This window comes from Triplophysa rosa, linkage group LG15 (assembly GCF_024868665.1).
Source record: "Triplophysa rosa linkage group LG15, Trosa_1v2, whole genome shotgun sequence".
Classification (NCBI taxonomy): Eukaryota; Metazoa; Chordata; class Actinopteri; order Cypriniformes; family Nemacheilidae; genus Triplophysa; species Triplophysa rosa.
The window spans coordinates 17000686-17023661 of NC_079904.1; the positions used below are offsets into that span (position 1 = coordinate 17000686).

Sequence of the window (22976 nt, forward strand, 5' to 3'; positions counted from 1 at the left end):
TAAACAAACCTTAGGCTGCGCATGCACGCGCTCGTGGACTGCCCTTAAAGTGCCTGTGGATTATTTCAGATAACAAGCAAAAGAAACCAAGAAGAACTGTTACTTGGCTAAACTTGCCTCTCCAATATTTTGAATTTAGACTGCGATACCAAGCTCTCATTGTTTATTTAATAAAATTAACATACAACAAAATTCAACAAATCGTCTATTTAATACAATTATTATACAATAAACTAATAATATAAATGAATATGAACATTTATTAAGTAAAATATAAATACTTAGTTATATTATTAAACACTTGCCAGACCGATAAACAAACACAGACCGGAAGTTAACTGCAGTCCAGACGCACGCGTACAATGAAACGGTCTATACACAGACCTGTAGCAGCAACTGTAGCAAGAGAATTGCATTATACTATAATAAATGCGAGCAGGAGCGCACAATACTTATCATACGTCATCAACAGAGCTTCACTTCTGCGATTTACGACAGATTGCATTCATTTTAACTGCAAACTGTACCGGGGTTCACGAGAAACATACACCCGTTTGTATTGTTGTGATTTTAAGATTTCAGATCAGGTCAAATTTTATAACCACTTTATGCAGAAATCTATGGTAAATCCAAGGGTTTGCATATTTTTACAGAGACTGTAAGGACACATTAGGCAGTGCTGTAAATGTAAAGAGGAAGAGAGGGAGCAAGAGTATCCAGACGTCCATCTATTCATTCATACATATTTTAATCCACCTTCATCCACCCACACGAGCATACATTCATCAAAATTTCCCGCACACATGCCCATTAACAGCAGTGAATAAAGGGTTTGGACGAAAGCATTTTGGATGTTCATGAATATTCCCTCTCGAGCTGCACTTTTAACACCTCATCAGAGCGTGTGGGTGTATAGTCTCTGAGTGAGCGTGCAACCCAATGCCATTTCAGCGAGACCGGCAAGACACACACACTTACAAACTAATTAAACTTTTTGTTCGGCTGAAATATAAAAGCGGGTTGAAAGAGCACTAGTCGGGTTTCCATGGCAGTTTTTGATGAGTCATATCTGACAGAAGGATCCAGAGAGAGTGTGCTAGCATAAAAAACAGTGAAAGTCATCATTGATGTGGTTACATTGCCTCTCAGACAAAAATGAAAGAGACAGATCACACTAAAGTAAAAATTCTGTCATTTACTCACCCTTGTGACAATCTAAACCTGTGTGAGGTTTTCTTTTTTGCATCAAACACTATGTTTTTCTTTCTCATACACATATACAAGAGAATGGCTTTTAAATCACAAAAAATATATGAAAGCCAAGTATAAATATACTTGTGTTCTGAACCACTATAGGGACAAAGATTATTGGTGAAGAGTCGTAATATACATTTTCTTACACAAAGCTATCTTATGGCTTTAGTATTAGTGTATTAGTGTAGTAGTTGTATGTTCTAGGTGCTTCATGTTTGGACCCTGACCGCCTTCAACCTCACTATACTGAAAAATATTATTCTACAATATTCTATGTAAGAAAGAAAATCATGCAGGTTTGGACAAGATAGTGAATAGATGGTGACAGAATTATATCTTATTCATGTTAACTTAAGGTCTTTTTTGAGGAACCTTACATTCTTTATAAGGTGGTGGTGATGTAAATGATGAAATATAAATATTAAAAGCACTAAGGGATATTCAGACTCACTTTCAATTCTTTAATTTTCGTTAGATTATGTAGTAGACATTAAAAATGTATGAAAATTATTCATGGAGGTCTGCAATGTGCCTGATCTTTGAGAAGTATCTCGGTGCGATTAGTAAGGTCTTGATGATCATTTTGAATGGTCCTTGAGCTAATTTATTGGTCCCTTGTTGGCCCCTAATGTTGGTCAGGCGTGGAAGAAGATATATAAAGAGGCTAACCAATCAATGATGAGCTCTTTTCTAAGGCAATACATCAATATATCTCAATAAAGCAAAAGATCGTAATTTTTCCCCTGTAACCTCAAAAAATGTTAAAGCTCATATTTAATGCTTCTTAAAATGAAGGCTTACAGCTGTAAACAAAAGACCTAGGACTATTCTGTTAAACCACACTAAAACTTTATACTGACTGTAGCTGAATCTTCACTGAAATCCAAAGACAATTTTTTATATTTGTGTTAATATTTAAGTGTTTTCTGTAATGAGGCAACATGCTCGATCAAATCAGAGCATATTGCAATATTCCATCTAAAACTATTTCAAATATAACTTATACATCATAATACTTTTTTATTACAAAGCATGTAGATTTGATGAACTTTTTTATGGTTATATTAAATATACTTTTAAAAAATCATTCACACTGCGGTAAATTTAAAATGAACTATTGGAGGCAGTGATATGTTTATATTAATTGTAACGTAAAATCTTAGCAAAAAAGGACACATTATGCATTGACTATCCTATTTTAAATTGATATTTCATGTAGACATTCACATACCATGAATGCCATACCGGAATGAATAATAGTGTTACTGTTGCGCTTGCAAAAATGTAGTTCATCTTGGATGTAGAGCTTGTGAACAAAACCCACAAAGCCGTTCAGGATTACTTACAGCGTCCTCTTCCCCGCTCCGACTAGGGCTGCCCTCTGCTTCACCAAAAGAGTCATCGGTGGGTGGGTCACTAGCATGGGACGAGGACTTTGATGGAGAACTCTGCCGTGGGGCTGGGGTGGGTGCTAAACGGAGAAAGATGGTACAAGAAGGTACACAAATGTTTTTCATCCACTGGGTAAAAATGTTTCAGTCTGACAGTAAGTGCGCTGAAATTTGTTCACTTACATTAAAGAGGAGACTCATTTGTGATCAATAATACATGAAAACAATGTTCCCTTTTCGGCTCATGCCACCTTAAATTGCCTCGGAAAACAGCTGACACACATATGGTGCAGTGTACACTAGATTACTCCATTCAGCCAGAGAAATGTCCTTGCATTAAAATATGTACCATTTAATCTCATGTCATTTTAATTTTGCGTGGAAAATCAACTTTTAACATTTAAATGTAATGCTTTTGGCAGACCCTTTAATCTAGAGATTTGCAGTAGATTCAAAATATAACGTTTTTTTCAGGGCAGATGCTCCCTAACCAGTGATAAACAAACTGGGAAAATGCACCTTCAAATGCACAGTCAATGCTTACATTTTTTTAGAAAGTTTTGGGTTGAAATTATATTTCGTGCAGGTGGGAGTAAATTTAAGGTAGTCTTGCATAGTTAGGTCTGGACCCCCTAGCAGCTCTTTTGGACCGCCCAAGAGGCTGTCTTGTTTTATTCTGTGTCATGATTAAAAGTCACGTTGATGTCAAAAGTCATGGATATTGCACCTGCACCCAAATCCTGACAAAAAGTGTCCTTTGTGTATCAAAAGTCCTCATTGTCACCTAATAAATAGTGTCACTTTCACAGAGGGACCACTTGTGTGCAAATGCGCTGCGTTCCATTGCAGCAATAATTAGCACTACAGGAGCAAGAGGATCCAAACAGGCCCAACACACGGCGCACGGCTCCCCGGAGATCAGTGATAATTACACTGCTCACCAGCAGCACAGCTGGGCCTGTGACGGACTCTTTCTCTCACCGCTGTCATTCCCCACCGCAGTACTAATTGTCATTTTCACGCTGACTAAAGACAATGCCTTCTGGGCAACGGCATCATTGCCCACCTAACTTCTGAGTGAAATAAGAGGTGCTGATGAAAGGCTGGATGAGGTGCGAGTCTGAATTTCTGCAGAAGGTGGCGAATAAAAATTGTCCGGCTGTGTCAGCGTTCTTAAGGGTTTGAGATGAGAGGGCTGAGAGGAAGAAAGCAATATGGTTTGATACCAAGTTCTTTAAATGCTTTTCGTTTGTTGATGTATTTAAAGTCTGCAGGACTAAGGGGGGATACAAGAGAGGTCACACGTTATTGGACCCAGAATCATGCACTCAAATATCTACCAGTGACCTCAACCATCACAAACCCCTGCAGTCATAGGAAAAAGAACAAGTTAATAAGAATGTTGCCCAACCACTAATACTAAACCCAAACTATCCCAAAACCTGCGTGGTTGACTGGAATATTGGATTTACACCAATAAGGATTTAGATGTAGGAAAATGTCAACTAAGTTTTTTTTACCTTTTTGAGGGCTAAAATGGGATTAGTGGCAGTGGCACGAAAAATAAAATATATTGACAAATAAACCATTAATGTGTCCTATGGTGTGTGACAGCAAACATTTAGAAAACAAACAAACAAACTGTTAATAATATATTATTTGATATTATTATTATTTATAATAGATATATTTATTACTACCCGTTTATATATGAACATGTACAGCTAAGGGTGTTTTTACATCTGGCATTTGAAGCATTTGTTCTAAACCTGGTGCCTTTTATCCTTACATTTGAAACTTCATACTCACGTGAGTTTGTGGAGGGCGTGGTGGAGGTCACAGGTGTGAGGTTCATCTGCGAGATGTCAAAGTCATCACAGTCGTCTGTGTCTTGTGCCATTCCCACTCTGCTGAAATAGCTGGTAAAAGCGTCCGTGGTGCAGGTCAGACTAGGTTGCTCGCTTTTCCTCGCAGGCATGGCTGGCGGCTTTGCCATCTGAAAGTCCTTAAACATCTCCTTGCTCATCTTTGCCTGTCTCTGCAAAGTGCGCTCTCCGTGCTGCGGACTGGAGGCCGTGGAGGCGGAGGTTCCCGCCACGGCTCCACCCATTGCCGCCGTCGGCGTCTCGCAGGACGCGGGCACCACCATGGGAGCCAGTGTCTGAAACATGGCGGCAGGAAGGGGCCCTACCGTCTGGGCAGGCATGAAAGCGGTAGGCGAAAAGTGGGCTCCTGCCATTGCGGCCCACTGTTGCTGGGTGGCAGGAAAGAGGTTGGCCTGGCCCCAAATCAGAGGCTGAGCACCCGGTAAGACCTGGGCAACTTGCACTGGGGACTGGACGCCAAATGCTAATGGAGCCTGAGCGGCAAACTGTTGCTGCGCCCACGCGGGCGGCACAGCTCCCATCGTCACGTAACCTGATGAATAGCAGAACAGAGAGAAACAAATGATAGATGAACTCATCCGTGGTATTTCAGCCAACAAATCCATCTGTACTTAAGCAGACACTTTTCTTTAGCAATCGATCGGTACGAGAGAGCTCTTGCAACTAACAAATAAAATGACCCACAGAAGGATGACTCAAAAACATACACCTCATTATGGGTTTTTGCTGTAACCTTTAACACTCTGTTAAGGACTTTCAGGCTGCAACGATAGATCTCTCGATGACTGAGTAAGATGACCTAGATTTTCATAATAAAAAAGGCTTTTATGACTCGGATGAACTAATGTAATTACTGCTCACAATAGGCTCGGGCTTAATGAATAGCAACGCCCTTTAAAGAGGCCATTTACAGCAGTATCACTGATGTCCCATTGAGGCTTATTTCATTATGCATCTTGCTCTTTTTTTCCCAAGGGGAAACACTGATTTGAATAATAAATACCAAAATCATATCTTATCTTTACAACATGTGTGTCTGCAGTATTCCACTGGCATTGTGATTGACGTCATTTGTGCTCGTCTGGGAAACCGATATACTTCCGGTTAGTATAAAACGGTTAAGTATTCCATTTGGGATGATACTACTCTTCTGAAATTCATACACTACATGGTTGAGTGCATTCTATAGTGCAGAGTTTAAGTGCATCGTGTATAGTATGTCATTTGGGACACAGCTTCTGTCTGTACCGAGACACATCACAGCAGGACAGATTTTCTAGATTTAGACGGTGGAAATTGTTGTGCTGATAAGCAGCAACGAGTAACTCTTATTTTGTATTTTAAGATTCAAGTAATATATATATATATATATATATATATATATATATGGCTATATAAATGGCACCATCTGGGCTAACGTGGTTTTTCTGAAGCCGAGAAAAATACAACATTACATTTACATAACATTTTCAGGAAATGGAATAAACATTGTACTTTTTAAACGATTACCTACTGCGTTGTCAAAGTTGACAAGCACTTTTTAATACTTTTTATTGGTTAGATATTTTCAAAACCCAGTGACAAACATGAAGGGTGACTGATAATGATTTGTGGCTAAAAATAAAAATCGCGAAATATGGAGATACAAGGTTTCAGAAGGACAACAGTGCTTAAACAGTTAGTTATTTCAGAAACACATGACTCGGATTAAAATTATTTAATAAAAATCTAACAAACTAAGTAAATTAAACTTAAAATGTACACCTATCTTAAAGGAGTGGTTCACCTTCAAATTAAACCATTTACACACCCTATTATTTTAAACCTTTGTGATTTTCTTCTGCAAAACACAAAACAAGATATTTTGAAGGTGCTGGTAAGCAAAGACCATTGGTCCTCATTGACTTTCATTTTATGGACACAATACCAACGCAAGTCAATGGGCACCAGCGGATTTCTGTAACAACATTCTTCATACTATCTTTTGTGTTGAAGAAAGAAAGTCACACGGGTTTGAAATGAAAAGAGGGTGGGTAAATAACAACAGAATTTTCATTTTGAAGGCGAACTATTCCTTTAAAAATATTTTCAAACATAACTCTGGTTGTAGCGCAGCTATTTAAAAGGAAACGTCCACTTAATGACATCATATTACTGGGATTTTGGGACCGCTGTATGAACGCTGTGTTGAGGTGAGAAATGTTGCTCATGTTATCACAACTGAACTGTGAGAATCCCTCCAGGACAGGTGTGGTAAAGTCAAGCCTGGTGTTAATGAATTTACAACACAGAGGGGAGTTTGGAAGGGAAAGAATTGAAGACAGATGGGACAGATGATACAATACTTGATTCCACACATATCAATGTTGTACTGTTTACTCTTTCAGAGGAAGTCAATCTGGCTAGAACAGATGTCCCAGAGAGAGGCACAAAATCACTACACAAAGGCTATTTGTTTTTACGCACTGGATAAGATTCCATAATGAGTGCTACCGGAGGATTTAAATTGGCACTACATAGTATAGGTTACTTATAATATAAAATATATTTAAATATAATTAACAACAATATAACAATACCAACGCACAATTACAAGTAATTACATGTGGACATAGATATTACTCATTCTTTAATAACAATGTAACATGAAACAGTGGAACCTTTGCAATAAAGGGGTCGTATCATTAAAATTTACATAGAGGTCTTAAAGGCACAGTAGCAAAAAAAGATTTTAATTAAAGATTCATAGATGAAAATGGTCATTAAAAATTGTTTAAGGTGTAATGTCCAAAATTAAATACTGTATGATATTTCCCCTAAAATAGACTTGCATGTGTACATAACCGCACACGCACACAAACAAAAAACTGTGTCCTCTGAAAGGCATTTATCATGCAGATCAGTACAGCGGCCAGTAATGAGAGCATTCATATTCTACAGCAGGAGGACGGGACACCTTATTTAGCCAGAACTAGACAGACACATTATTTAATTTACCTCTGCCCCGTTCACTCCCACCTCCAGCTACCCACCACTCTCTCCCTCTCTCTGTCTCTTTAATCTATTTTCAAGGTATTATTCTCTCCTGTACACACCACAACAACAGCCAAATACATTTAGCCTACCTGAGGGTACAGAGGCAGGGTTAAAGGGGGTGAACAGTTCGGATGGAGGCTGGTGGGCCAGTGTAGGGTCCAGTGTATTAGCCGGAGATGCTGGGGTCTGCAGAAGACAAAAAGCATACAGTCATATATTTCTATATTATCAGTGTTGGGTGTAACTAGTTACTAAGTAATTAGTTACTGTAATTTAATTACTTTTCCTTTGAAAAAGTAAAGTAAGGGATTACTCTTATTTTTTCTGTCATTTAATTACAGTTACTTCTGATGTAATTAAACTAAATACTGTGTGTAATATACAGTATGTGTGTGCAATAGTGGAATTGACATCAAAATTCAAAGTATAACTTTAAAACCTGTGATTTAATGTATAATTCTCACATTTGTAATTAATAACACTACTTTATATAGGTTTATATTATTTATTTGAATGAATTAAAGAGCCGTTTCATGTCTATCCTTAAATCATTTAACTCATCAAGGTTGATATAGGATATAGAAAGTAATTAGTAATAAGTAATTAAATACTTTTTGGAGAGAGTAATTTGAACAGTAATCTAATTACACTATTGAATGTGCAATTAGTAACTAGTAATTAATTACTTTTTCAGAGTAACTTGCCCAAAACTACATATTATACAATTATACATATTTTACTAAAAGTATAATTTTACTACACATATAAATTACTATTCCATTGCTATGCACCCTTAGTACATACTGTAATGGTTTACGGTAATGTGGGTTCACTCACCGAAGGGGAGGTGATATCAGGAGGGGTAGACATGTCTCCAAATAACTCTAACTGGTTGATATTCTGTAGAAGAAGAGGATGAAGAATTCCACATTAACATTCACTGCAATGCAAGTCTTATCTTTGCCACAGACATGTGGCACCTACCTTGGGCAAACAGTGGTTTCGATACACAAGATGAATTATGGGAATGAGAGTGGGGTGCTATAAGAGAATTGATAATGATGATGATGGTTGAGGACCTACCAGTCATGTATAACATGCATATATAAATGCATAGTGATTGAGAACTCCAGTATTAAGTTTTTCCATAACATGTTTGGAAAAAATACTTGCCTGTAGTTAGGGCTCTTAGAAAAGCCTTATGGGTAATTGTGAATGACGAGTTGGTAAAGTTTTAGAACATGGATAAAAATAAATAAACAACAAAACACAAATTAGTGTTTTGAGAGTGGCTTCATTTGAATTGCCATCTTTAATGTGTTTGTAAACAATTACGTTTTTGCAGTAATGAAATACTTTTGCGAGTTCCCACATCTCGCTATTGTTACGCTATTAGTCTAATCTTTACACAGCTCCTCGGGGGCTCAATTTTTACCGCAAAACACTCCAGGCCTTTTAATATGTGCCCATGGATTTGCATGAAATCACATTAGACTATTTTCTACTGTATGAAAACAATCAATGCATTTCCATTTGACATATTACATATTCAGGGTTACTTTTGTAACATTTATGGGCACTCTATTAACACTTTTTGGAGTGTTTTTATGTTAAAATGAATCAGACAGCGTAATGCTAGCAGCTAAGCAATTCTTGAGCCTTTTAAAATGACAGAAAAGTCTGTTTGCCTAAAAACATAACAGCAAATTTATCACCTAGGCTACATCTGAAAGGGGTTAAAATGACGTATGTAGAGTAACAAACAAAAGTCCTCGCTAATGTTATGCTGGCATTTACTGTCTCCACAAATTTACCAAAATAAAGAGCACACAAAATAACATGACTATGTGAGTGACCTTTGAGACCACGTAGAAGTTTGAGCAAGCGGTTATAGAGGCGGAAGCGTCGCACGGTTGGCATGGAAACACAAAGACCTACTCAATGGGTCAGACTGGGGTCATATATAAGAGCTAAGCTATTTGACTGTGTAAAAGAAAGGTCATGTGTGAGTAAGTAGACTACTTCCAGGTCACGTGGAGACTACTGGAATAGGTACAAAGCAAGCGACTGGGGATTTAGGGGGGATATAAACTGTTCATTGCGGGTAGTGTGACATTTACTTTCCTGTACGGGGACTCCAGTGAAGTCTAGAGTGGGCCACAGTGCATCAGTCATAACTTTATAGTTAGATTAAAGCTAGCCCACATATTCTAGGACATGGGTTTTAAACCTTTACAGACAAAACAAAACTAGATTTTTTCATTAACTTTTACTAAAAACTACATTACAGTAACTACATTACATAAAACGATGTATGAAAATAGAAAGACACACTGAAAATCCTAGTTTTAAACATGTTGGCGCATCATGGGAAAGCCAAGGGGAGGTTTGGAGAATCTTCAGCCAATCATTGTTCACCTTACCTGGGAGACCAGCAACAGGTCAGTGTCTAGATCCATAAGATCAATCTGTTCTGTATGTTTGTTCTGCAATGATAATATGGTGTTAGATGAGAAATGATAATGGGGTTTAAACACACACACATAGCAGGGATTGGACAAATGAAGGTACAAACAGGTTTGTTTTGGGAAGATGAAGATGGATTATATGGGATGGATGGAGTTTACACCTGCATTACCTCAATACCTCACATATCCGTTCACGGCCTCTGCATGTTACCACATCATCTCTCAAGAGTGCAACAATTTGGAGCCGAACACAGCAAAATAACCAACTGTATTTGTCTTCCGTTACCCACATCCCACCCCATAGTCCCTAAGACTGTAATTGGTGAAAGATGAAATCAAACAAAAATGATTTTGAACCATCTGCCAGCAGGCTTTAATGGGAAAATAATGCGCTCATATGGGAGTCCTGTGAGATAACATGGGAAGAGCAAAAGACCATGAACAACAGATGCTCCTCTCTGATTTTTGTGCTGCTGAAAAGCAACACAGGGAAGGAGAAGAGAACAGGCCTCAAAATGGAAACAAAAACATGCCTTACTTGGTTAGCCGGATAAGTTCAATTGACTATTACACTCTTCATAACAAATTAGGAAAACACTGTACATTATCCATCTTCTCAAATTCTAAAAGTAATCCAGCTAACAAAGTAAGACCTGTTTGAGGAAAATGACCTAAACTTAACACTGACAAGATACACAAACATCTGAAACAATATGAAGAAACACAAACATGCAATAATAAAAGTGAAAACTGACTCTAGGTCAGTGGTTTGGGTTGTAGAAGCAGGTGACACCTGAGATGGAAGTCTGAACGCCTCTCTAAATTAGTGCTTGCCATTCTGTATTAGCGCTTAGTCTTGAGAACGAAAGAATGTTTCAGACACGGAGGCAATTAAACAAAGTCGTCTGAGAGAGATAAGCAGGAACAAGCCGCTGCTAGTGACATTTTATGTATGCTAATGCTGTGTGCATGAATGAAGGAGCAAACGTAAAAGAATGTAAGAAAGAAAGAGGGATGTGGTGACAAAGTGATTGAAAGGTAAAAATATCAACAATGTTTGGGTTGTGTAGCTTTCTTCACTTGCAAATCTAGACGATTAGATCATATTTTTAATCCGTAGATATATACAGTATATATATATATATACCTGTATATATATATATATATATAAATGATTTTTTATTTTTATGATATTATAGATCTTTATAAAGCTGCAGATGCTAAGGGAACAAACCGTGTCATTTCAGGATGCAGAATGGATTTCTGTATAATTTGTTTAGTTAAACAATTGTTAATGTATCAGAAAAGAGCTTTGTGTAAGAATGTTTTAAAAAACAATTCACACAGAAATATGTTCTGTTTTTCTGCTTTATGCGAAATGTAAAGGGATAGTTCACTTAAAAATGAAAATACATTCAACATTTTCTCACTGTCATGTCATTCCAAACCTGTCAGACTTTCTTTCTTCTGCAGAACACAAAAGATGATATTTTGAAAATGTTGGTAACCAAACAGCGCTGGCCCCCACATTGAGTTCCATTGTATGGGCACTGATTTTCTCAAGATATTTTATTTTTGTGTTCCACAAAAAAAGTAATTGTAAATGTTGTTTGTGTGTAAACAACATAAGGGTGAATAAACAATGGCATCATTTTTATTTTGGGTAAACTATCCCTTTAAATAAAAATGTAATTGATTTTGACATGAATCATAGCATATGTGACTGCCTGTGTTCCATGAATGAGCCTATAGACGACTGTTCAGTCTCATTCATGAAACACAGGCAGGTTTTTTGTTTCTTTCATGTGTTGCCATGGTGACGGTGTTCATCACCTCGGCTTGATTTTGAAGGTCACTGAGCTAAACCTGCCACTCCGTACTGGACCCAGCAGCCGAATTAAATGGCAGTAATATTACCAGTCCGAGAGATGCCATCAAATCAATCTCTTTCCACACCCTTAGGGATCACCGTTGAGGATAGTGGGAAAGATGACAGTTGGGTCCCATAGTGATGAACTGTGTCAGTCAAAGCACCCTGCATGCGACTGACACCTTATTACTGATCGCTATCACGAGTGCTGATAACCCCCTCTTTATCTGTTATTATTGTATAACAAGCTGCCTCTCTTACTGAAAAACTACGACTCACATGATGTAATTCCATACGCTGACTGTTTACACCGAACAGTCTCCATGGCAACATAAAGTACAGTGCCGGGGGTAAATATTAGGGTTTTGTGTATAGCTGTATTCATTTCAAAGGCTTTTCACTTATTTTCACACAATCTATCAGCCTTCACTGCAACCGACTATCAATTAACAGTCCCCTAGGAGAAAATGAGTCTCTTCACAATGTTTCTTGAGCTTTTGAAGTGCTGCCCATTTCATTAAGGCCTGAGTTTGAATGGCTAATCGTCTGACTGATCATATAATCACAGGCGTCAGACCAGCGGAGAACCCCATCTACGAGCATGTTGGAAAATAGGGATAATCTTAAAAAGGATAGTTCACCCAAAAATGTCAGTTCTGTCATCATTTACTCACCCTCTTGTCATTTTAAACCTGTAAGACTTTCTTATGCAGAACACAAAAGAAGGTATTTTGAAGAATGTTGGTGACCAAACAACGGCGGTACCCATTGACTTGCATTGTGTCCATATAGAAGTGAATAGTTATGGCCGTTGTTCGGTTACCAGCATTCTTCAATTTATCTTATTTTGTGTTCTACGGGAGAAAGAAAGTCACACGGGTTTGAAATGACAAAACAGCGCGTTAAGGATGACAGAATTTAAAACTATCCTCTTAAAGCAGTGGAATGAAATAGAAAAAGAACAACGCTCAAGATGTTTAAAGGGGTCATATGACACGGCTAAAACGAATATTACAGTTTGTTTTTGATGTAATGCAATGTTTATACATGATTTAAGGTTAAAAAACGCTGTATTTTCCACATACCATGCATGTTTGTATCTCTTTTCCCCGCCTCTCTGAAACGTGCGGATATTTTACAAAACTCATCGCTCTGAAAAGCGAGGTGTGCTATGATTGGCCAGTTAACCAGTGCGTAGTGATTGGTCAAATATTGCAAGCGTGTGAATGAAATGTAACGCATCTTACCATATTTGGATCATCAGGTTCCAAAGTAATTGTACTGACAGGTACGCCCACCTTACTAGCGTGTACATTTGGGCGGTCTTTGTCAAATCATACCACCAACTGATGTAGATTTGTGGGGGTGTGGTTACACAAGGAGTTTCAGGCAGGTCTGGGTGAGCGTTCGCTTTTAGATAGAATACATCTTTTGTTCCGGCACTTTTACAATTTTTGCAATTTTATGTGTCTAATACATGCATGGGCAACTTATAACACCACACCAAAGACACAGAAAAACACGTTTTCTAGCCATATGACCCCTTTAAGATTGTTGCATAAGCAAATGCTGTTTATCCACATTTCTGGTTTCAATAATTCAATTGAGTCTGCTGTAAGCATTGTTTACTGTCTTTTACTCTCTGGTGTAGATCAATTGTAGTGCATTGGTAGAGAATTTCAGAAGACACAACACAAAACAGATTTACAGCAGTGCTTTCTAAAGCCAATTCAGAAGAGCTAAAGGAGTTATTTTATGGGTTGCAGCTCTGCAGATTTTACAGGAATCAAAGAGCAAGTAAAGGCTGGATCAAGAGGCCACACGACTTTGATTGAACGGGAGACTGAAAGCGCGTGAGAAAGGAGGACAGAAAAGAGTGAGTAGGTGTTTGAAAACATGATGAATGAAGGTGATGCCAGACAGCTGCACAGGGTGATGCGAGGACCGGGAAAATACATCCGAGCTGAAACATTGTTTTCCAGGTTCGGCGAGGGCTAAAGAACCAAATAGTGAGGACTGTATTAGACTATGAGGGGCATTATTGCGGTTGTGTGTGTCAGGGACAGTATAAACACTAAGATGTTAAGAGTGTGGGGTAAACTGAATGAACAGAGCAGCTATAACACAAGAGAGGTACAGACAGCAAAGACACCGGCCTTAATATGAAAATATCAGCCATTTTTATATCAGAACATAAATGGTTGAGGACAAGTGGTTAGCGTTCACCATTTAAAGAGAGACAGCACAATTCACAATCATATTTACCAATTGCAACCGTGTGAGCTTTGTCACACAAATTGTTGGAAAATTGGTCTCATTTTAAGTAAGTTCTACTCCTTAAGTGATATGCTGTATATCTGTGTATTTTGTGCGAAGAGGTAAAGTATCGTATCGACACAAATGTAAGTGAATACCTCTAGAACAGCTTCAACAGGTTCTCAAAAATGTAGTAGTGTGGTCCTTGAATGTTGAATGTTTGCTATCTCTCATTTAAATGACTCAGCCTTTAAAAACTGCCAATATAACTTTGTCTTTTCTTGTAGATCATGCATGATTCAAACGGACACATTCATAGTTTGGAATTAACTTGAGATCCACAAAGCAATGTCATCATGAATGTTCCAGCTGCCCGTATCGTGATGTGAAGGCGAGCGTACAACATGCAAAACCAACCAATCATGGAACCCCATGAACAACCCACTAGATTCTCACAAAGTAAATGATCAGCCATAAAGACACAAACACAAATCACATCACACATATACACAACCAGCCAAACAACAAAAAACAAAAATAAAGAGAACACAGTCTGAAAGCCAGGGAATGGGTGCTAATAGACCCCACACAGAACTTCAAGACAGAGAGGGGGGGCATGCTTGTATTTGCTGAAAGGTTTGCCATAAAGAGGCCAAGGACAGTCATAAACACACACAGGTCCACTCACTGGATGTCGCTTTGGGACGTCATAAACTCCCTCCTTTTGTTGGCTGGTGGGGACCTGGTGTGGACAGCGAGCCCAGCCAAATGCACAGTTGACATGACAGATTACCGTTAGTTCAGATTTCAGCAGATACTAGATATTACAAGTATGCAAAGGCTTCCTGGAGATAATAAATTAAAGATATGTGCTGTGTTTTAAATTCAGATTTTCGAAATTCAAAATAACATGTAAATATAGAAAAATAAAATTAATATCGAAACTTAATATCAATATAGCCATAATATTAATATTGAAATGAATAATGTTAATATTAAAAGAAACAGAAAACAGAAATTAAAGAATATCTATCCATATACTGTTTATATAGATATTTAGATTTTGCATAAGTAAACCTTGTAATATTTGTATTTTTAAATACAAATACTATTAAAAACTATTAAAATATTAATAGTAAAACTATTTTTTAGTTTTAATAGCAGCATAAGACATCAATTTTTCTTATTTTATTTAAAAAAATATTTTTTAGTTTTTAAAACTATTTTTTAGACTATTTTTAAAACTATTCTTTATTGTTTTATTTGATATTTGCTTTTATAAATATACTATGTTTCTTTTGTTTATTTAAATTAATTTTATTTATCGAAGCATTTCTTAATTTGGATTTTTTTTAACCTTTTTTAATTTATCTTGCTTAGTCATTGGGTACCATAATGCGTTTCCCTCCACAAATTATAGGGTTTGTGAAGATGCCTATCCTTTCTTTGTCTGTTATTGTCACGTCTTTTCTCTCTAATTTGCCATTGTTCCTAATTCCTCTCTTCCTAAGAGAGACTGGTTGCTCCTGTGTGTTTTTACTTGATCGTACACTTGAAGTGATCTTTCCATTTCTTTCACTCAAACATCACAGAGAAACGACAATTATTAATCATTCATACTATTAAATTTAGAGAAAGGGCAAACGAGAGACCTGATGATTAGTTTCACAACAGAGCAATTCCTCAAGCTAGACCACGGCAAAACAGACCACAGGAGGTCAAGGATTCTTTTGATACATTGTGTTAGCTAGTCATATAGGTTATCTTGCAATAAAATAGTGCACACTGATGCTTTATACAGGTTTTTTAGTATAATATTAATTTATTAAACTTATATCAACTAATTTTTGAAATATCAAAAGGCTTGTGTGCTTTCTTTTTAAATAACCTATCATTTTTATTTAACATCACGATCATGAACTATGATTTGCTACTTGCTTTTACTACAGCAGCTGGAGGCTGGTATTTACGGGAATTTCTCATTCTAGACAGCATTTTGTGAACATAAAATTGTGTACACCCTTGAAATAAAAATATTAGTTTTTTTAGAAGCCAAAAAGAGAACACATACACTCTCTTAAAAATAAAGGTGCTTCTCAATGCCGTGGAAGAACCTTTTCTTGTCTTAGTGGTTCCATAAAGAACCTTTACAGTAACATCTGAAGATCAGGGTGAAGAACATTTTAAGAACCTTTATTAAAAGTGTACAGACCACAAAAATCTCTTGTATTTGTTGAGTTCTAACTCTTACTGTATGTTGATGTTAGCAAAGATCAAAAGTGATGTTCAATTGACTCAGCCAATCTATTGGTTTAATATTGATAAAAAGTGTTTTGCAGATCGGGGTTTTAGTGATGTGACAGCGAGTAGATGTCTCTTTCATCTTCTTGGGTCTGCAATGTCGGTCCTGATGTCGCCAACAAGTGAAAGTTTGTGAAGTGTCAAGCGCGCAAGAGCTGTTGAATGCTTCGAGGGTATAATTCGTTCCCTAATGGTGTTTCAAGCTTTGAACACAGTGAGGCAAAGTCTATCACTGACGTGTTTATTGTGTCTCTTTTGACTTAAGCCACAGGTGACAAAACAAAACTGCACCTGAGGATACAACACCTGCTGTTGTCATGGCGTTAGGAGCACGAAACATTGCTGGGTGTAAATCTTTGAAAGGGCCGTGACGCTGAATTAGTGTGGCTTGGCATAGCCCCTGTTCTAATTCGCAGGTGGGACTTTGGCAGCTACACAGCAGAGCTGTCAGTTGCTGTGCCATCAAAACCTGGGTTTGTTCTTAAGTGTTATTAAAAGAAGAATGGAAATTTATTCAGAGACTCCCAATTGGCTGATTACTATTAAAACCTGACTGTAGATCCTTGATGGCTTTAAAGAAATAGTTCATCTTCAAAATGAAAATTCTGTCATAATTTACTTGCCCTCTTGTCATTTCAAACCTGTATGACTTTCTTTCTTCTGCAGAACACAAAAGAAGTTATTTTGAAGAATGTTGTGAACACATTCACTTGCATTGGTTACAATATAACTAACATTTTGCAACCCTATTAAATGTTCCCCTCATTCTCAGGTTTGTTGTCGGTTCATTGTGTTTCTATGATGGTACACGTTTTTTGCCTATTAATTCCAGGATAGATCGTCTCACGTATTTCATTCGTGTCTTCGTCTCCTGTGGTTTATTTTCTAGTTTATATTAGTGTGTTGCCTTTTTGCCCCATTCGTGGGTTTTGTTCTATGTTTTTTTTGCAAATAAATATTATTTGTTCTATCCACGCCTGCCTGCATCTGGGTTCCCGCTTACCGACCATGACAGTTACATTTTAGCAAGCAACTTCTGGAGGTCTCACCCTGAGATGTTTTTAAACTATATTAAAGTATCTTATTGGCCGGTCTTTCTTCATTAATCAGTCAAAGTCATACATTTTAAAAACATTATTAATGAGTAATTAAATAATTTGTAATGAAAAAACATCATTTACGCTTGCAAAAGTATATTTTTGTCTATGAAAATAATTTCAGACATTTAAGCATACACCTTTAGGTCAAACTTTTTTAATGTAATGAGAAACATTTCACGCAAATGTTCTAAAACTGGTAAATTCTTTGACTGGTACTGTATGTGAACAAAATTTATATGTACATCCTTTATATATATTCTACAGAATTGGTGCAAAATCAGAGCTGGAAACAAATTGAAAAAAAAATGTTTTTTGTATGCATGCAAACTGTATCATATCAAAGGTACACATTTCTAGTAATTGTGCAGTTAATTTTCATGGCCAATGGACAAAAACATACACTGTTTCAGTAGTGACATGAAAATGCGAGACACATTTTTTTTACATAAAGTTTAATCATTTTAAAATAAAATATAATATAAATAAAATAACAAAAATATATTTTTAAAAACAACAATGGAAAAGATGCAAATTTTAAATATAATTTTCAATAAATAATTACTTTATATATATATTAGGCTGACTGATATTATACATATTATTGTGGGTTTCAATAGATAATAGAAGGATCTTAGTAAATAACTAAGATTTGAATACTTGATTACATTTTAAATGTGTTTTTTTATGTGGGACAGCAGTTTGCACGAATTCTGTAGAATGGCCCATATATGTATCTACACATTTATTTACATTTTATTTTTACACTTGGTTCTTGTTTAAAATCTTAACTCGAAGCTAAATGACTTGAGAACACACTGTAGTTTTTTTGCCTAACTTACTGTTTATGTTTACTTTTCATTAATTCAAGCTACCATCAGTTAAAAGTCACCATTAAGAACACAAGGGAGGGATTTGTTTGTGTACCTGATATATGCTCTCCTCTGATTGGTCACGGATGGGCTCATGTCCCGCCTCAAATACAATGTACTATAACATCGGCAGCAGAGAAAGATAAAAAGGTAAAGGTAAAAAGGGGACAGGAAAAAGGAAGACAAGGAAGTAGACTGATTGATCACACAGAATCAACTTTGGTCCGGCCCCAAGAGCAAAGCAGTGAAGGACAGCGACCAGCTTCTCCACTGAAATATGTTGTATCATGGTTACCATCTTGACCCTTGACAACATGCACTTGCCTAGCAAAGCTTTAATTTATCTTGCTATACCAGTTTTAAAAGAGAAAATTCACCCTGTCCACTAGTGACAGCTTACAGTGCATAATAACAAGTAAAAACATCCATGGCGGCAGAATTGTGAGATGCTTTTTCTGATCTGTGTCTCATGCATATATTCCTGCCTTTAAAATTTCATTATTACTATTTTATATGTTGATTTATGCCCCTGTTTCTGTACCTGCTAAAATGAAGATGGTATAAATTTTACAACATTAAGGAGGAATAAATCACAGCCCAAACGCTTTTGAAAACAGTCCAGTTTCAAAGGGTTGAAAACAGTCCAAAGATTGTTTTAGTAGGTTTTGGTCACACTTGGTCAAAGCAGAAGTACACCAGCTGAAGACCAGCTTACTGGGAGATCAGCTAGCTTTGGCTGGTTTAAGTAGGGATGTTAGCATTAATAACTGCTTTAGCGTTGGAAGCTGGCCACTGAGCTTAGGAACTGTTTATGGAACGTGAGACCCGTTCACCTCCATATCTGTGATATATTACTCCATAATGCAAGAACCACACAAAGACAAGATAGCAATTTTTCAATCTAGCTAATCGCTATTTACTCTCTATTCTAAACCATGTTAATGCTAATGGTACAATTGTTGCTAATTTTGGTGACATTAGAACCAATGGCTTTTTGGTCTTTACAAATAAAATGTCACCATAGGCTAATTCATTTTGTACCACCATTGTAGTCATTGGCTAATTCTTCTCCTTTCTAGTACTCTTAACAACAAATTGACAATGCTTATCAGGTCGACACACACTGCAAGTAATGATTGATTCTTTAGCATGGAGTGCACAACTGATATACCTCGGAGCAGTGTTTCTCATTTCTTCATTACTTTGTAGCTAATGACTAATGGACATTCGGTCTTACTATTCAAAGGTACACCAGAGTCCAATTTATATACTGTATATTTCCGGCCCATAAATTCCTGTAAGTCTGTAAACTATTAGACATCTGACACATTCAATAGATTAAGTATACATATTCTCTGAATGTACCTTAATTGTGAATTGCGTAGATTCCTATTATTTGCTATATGGCGCACAATGGACAATACAGAAAGGCAATGCAAGGCACGTAAACACACACACACACACACACACACACACACACACACACACACACACACACACACACACACACACACACACACACACACACACACGCACACACACACACACACACACACACGCAGCCCAGATGGGATGTGTTAAAGCTGTCTGTTTTCAGTACAAAACTATATGGAGGCTCCCAGGACAAAAACTGCACGCCAGTTTTTTCCAAAACATACCCAATTTAGAAAACGAAAAAAGGTTATCAACCTATTACAGCAATGATTTACTGCTTATTAATACATACAAATGATGAAATAACAAGATCTATTAATTCAGGAGGAGTGACGAAAGAGCAAAGAAAATGGAGGGGATTTATTTACAGTATTTCTGTCCTGTTTATCGTGACAGTGCGAGGCAGACTAATTTGACAGCGCACGATCAAGCAGACACAATGATTAATGGTTTCTTTCAAAGCGTTACCTGATACACGGGATCTTCCACGTCTTCCTCCAGAATGGTCTGCGGGTATGATTGGACGGAGCAGGTGATTGGAGTAAAGCAGATATAGAGGGAGGAAAACGTAAGAGGAGAAGAATTTTTTTCTCATTTGTTTAAAAACACAGAGAAAAAGCACATTTTGACTGCCAGCAATAACAACAGGTATAGGGACGTGCACAGTTGAGAAATGTGAGGAAAATCATATCGCAGATGTGAATCCTGGTATTGAACAGAGAGAGAGAGAGAGAGAGAGAGAGAATTGAAAAGAGCTGCCTTAGGCCAAATGCAACTGAATGACTGAATGCCGTACTTTCACTGTCTGAGACAAATTATACACAAACTGGAAGTCTTTTTTAGGTCATTTAATGACATCTCAATTTAATTACATATTTTGACGAATGTCTGAAATTTTTAGTCGCAGTGTTAAAGGGACCGTTTACCCAGAAATGAAAATTCTGTCATCATTTACTTAGCCTAAAGTTGTTTCACTGGACACAAAAGAAGTCATTTGGAAGAATGTTTAAAACTGAACAGTTCTGGGGCACCGTTCACCTACATAGTAGGAAACATTTACATATATGCATTTGGCAGACGCTTTTATCCAAAGCGACTTACATTGCATTGTACTATACATTTGTTTCTGACTATGTGCAATCCCCTGGGATTGAACCCATGACCTTGGCGTTGCTAGCGCCATGCTCAAAACTACTATGGTAGTCAATGGTGCCCCAGAATGGTTTGGTTTCCTGCATTATTTTACATAACCTATCTTATTTTGTGTTCAGCAGAACAAAGAGATTCATACAGATTTGGAACAACAAGAGAATGAGTAAATGATGACAGAATTTTCATTTTTGGGTAAACTATTCCTTTAGTTTGTGGATTATGGATATGAGTACTATGCTTTAAAAATGGCTTCATATTTGCATATAAGCTGTCCACAAATTCCTCTTTCGTCCAGCCTCGACAAACTTTTCCAGGCAAAACACTTACTTCGAAAGCAACGGCTTGATTGGGCTTGTAAAAATTCAGTAAAATGAAGACCAAAGTGTTGAGAATTTATTTTAAGATTTCTTCTACCCAAGATCCCCCTGGGGTCATATTGTACGATGCGGCACACAACAAGAAGAGAAAAACAGCACAGTGCGTGTGAAACTAATCGTGTTATGCTCTGAGATAAATAATAAATATGCCCTCTCGGAAATGCCTTTGTTTTCTATATTTTCATGCTTTTGTATTCTATATTTCATCAGTTTTGTTGTGGTTTATGGTTTCTACAACTCTCGCTCGCCTACTGACGTGAACACCGGTGTATATATGACAGCGCAATAAAGTCGCGTTCGAAATTGTATATTCTCTTTGGGATTTCGCGTTTATCCGAGTGTGAAGGTTTCATGCGAGCGCGTTACCTGATAAACGGCTTGTTCGCACTGCTTGTCCTTCTGAGCCTTTTTCTCGATCTCTTCCCTCTGCTTAATCTCATAAATCAACTGGAAAAGGTCGCGGAGGTCGAGGATCACCGGTTCGGCCTGGGAATGCAGACGGAGAGAAAGACGGACATAATTACAGAAAGACTAAGAGAAAGAGAAATGGAGAAAATGTGGCAACAAGTATGACTTGTACATTATATTAAGCATTCGAGAGATTCAGTTTATTAAAATGAACAGGAGCCTCTTGACCCTTTGCTTTGACTGCTCTTAAATCTAGCAGATAAGAGGTGACAGAACGAAGTGCATTTCATTTCAAAAGACTGGGTCAGATCAAACTTCACTCTTTGTAGTTGGCATAAAAGCTCCATGTTAAAGACGCGTGGAGGGAAAATGCAAAGTGAATGTAATAATATCGGGAATTCTACGACTGTTCACACCACAGGGAAAGGCAATATGAACGGTCATGTGGTTGTATAACATTGGTACTACGATGTTTTTGGATATGGTGTCATGGTAATACCAATGTATTTCAGGTACTTTGTAAATACAATGAAACATGAATATTTTAATTATTCATTTTAATATTTCAATCATATGGGGTTCTTTAACAACTGGCAATTTTGCCTTGACCCTTGAAAAAAACGTAGGAACTTAGGAAAATTAATAACAAGAATTAAAGTCACAGTTGGTGTAAATATGGGAAAATAAAACAGTGTGGAAACAGGTTGTGGGTCATTCCTTTATCCTCCTGAACCTGTAGTTCAGATCCACAGAGTCACTGGCTGGGGAGGGAGAGAGGACAACACATACTCATCGACCCACTATGGAAATCGATTGAGCAACATCCACTGCACCACAGCACTGCAGACCAGAGCAACGCAATAACAAAGAACAGCATCACAGTGGCAAAGAGAGAGAGAGAGAGAGAGAGAGAGAGAGAGAGAGAGAGAGAGAGAGAGAGAGAGCAGACGACGAAGAGAGAGAGAGAGAGAGAGAGAGAGAGAGAGAGAGAGAGAGAGAGACAACCACCAGAAAATGAACACAATGCAGACACAGTGTCACGATCTGATACAGTGTAAACTGTGGTTTGAAAAGGGGTAGGAGGGGAAAAAGGGGTGTGGCAAGCTTCTATGTGTGCATATGTTTTGACAAATCACACACCTGGCCCATATTTCTACTCTAACACTCTTGAGAA

General features: G+C 37.4%; 1 protein-coding gene across 4 annotated transcripts in view; it reads right to left on the minus strand.

Annotated features, from left to right (window-relative positions):
• Positions 1-22976, minus strand: part of dab1a (DAB adaptor protein 1a) — a 177877-nt gene that overhangs the window by 19451 nt on the left and 135450 nt on the right. For 3 of the 4 annotated variants that reach the window (XM_057352394.1, XM_057352391.1, XM_057352393.1), the window contains exons 6-13: positions 21761-21880; positions 20334-20372; positions 18487-18549; positions 14850-14903; positions 8405-8467; positions 7657-7753; positions 4455-5063; positions 2601-2725 (exon numbers count right to left, since the gene is read on the minus strand). In XM_057352394.1, the coding sequence (XP_057208377.1) occupies positions 2601-2725; positions 4455-5063; positions 7657-7753; positions 8405-8467; positions 14850-14903; positions 18487-18549; positions 20334-20372; positions 21761-21880 (1170 nt within the window). The remainder of the gene's footprint in view (positions 1-2600; positions 2726-4454; positions 5064-7656; positions 7754-8404; positions 8468-14849; positions 14904-18486; positions 18550-20333; positions 20373-21760; positions 21881-22976) is intronic. The other variant, XM_057352395.1, reaches the window with a different exon arrangement.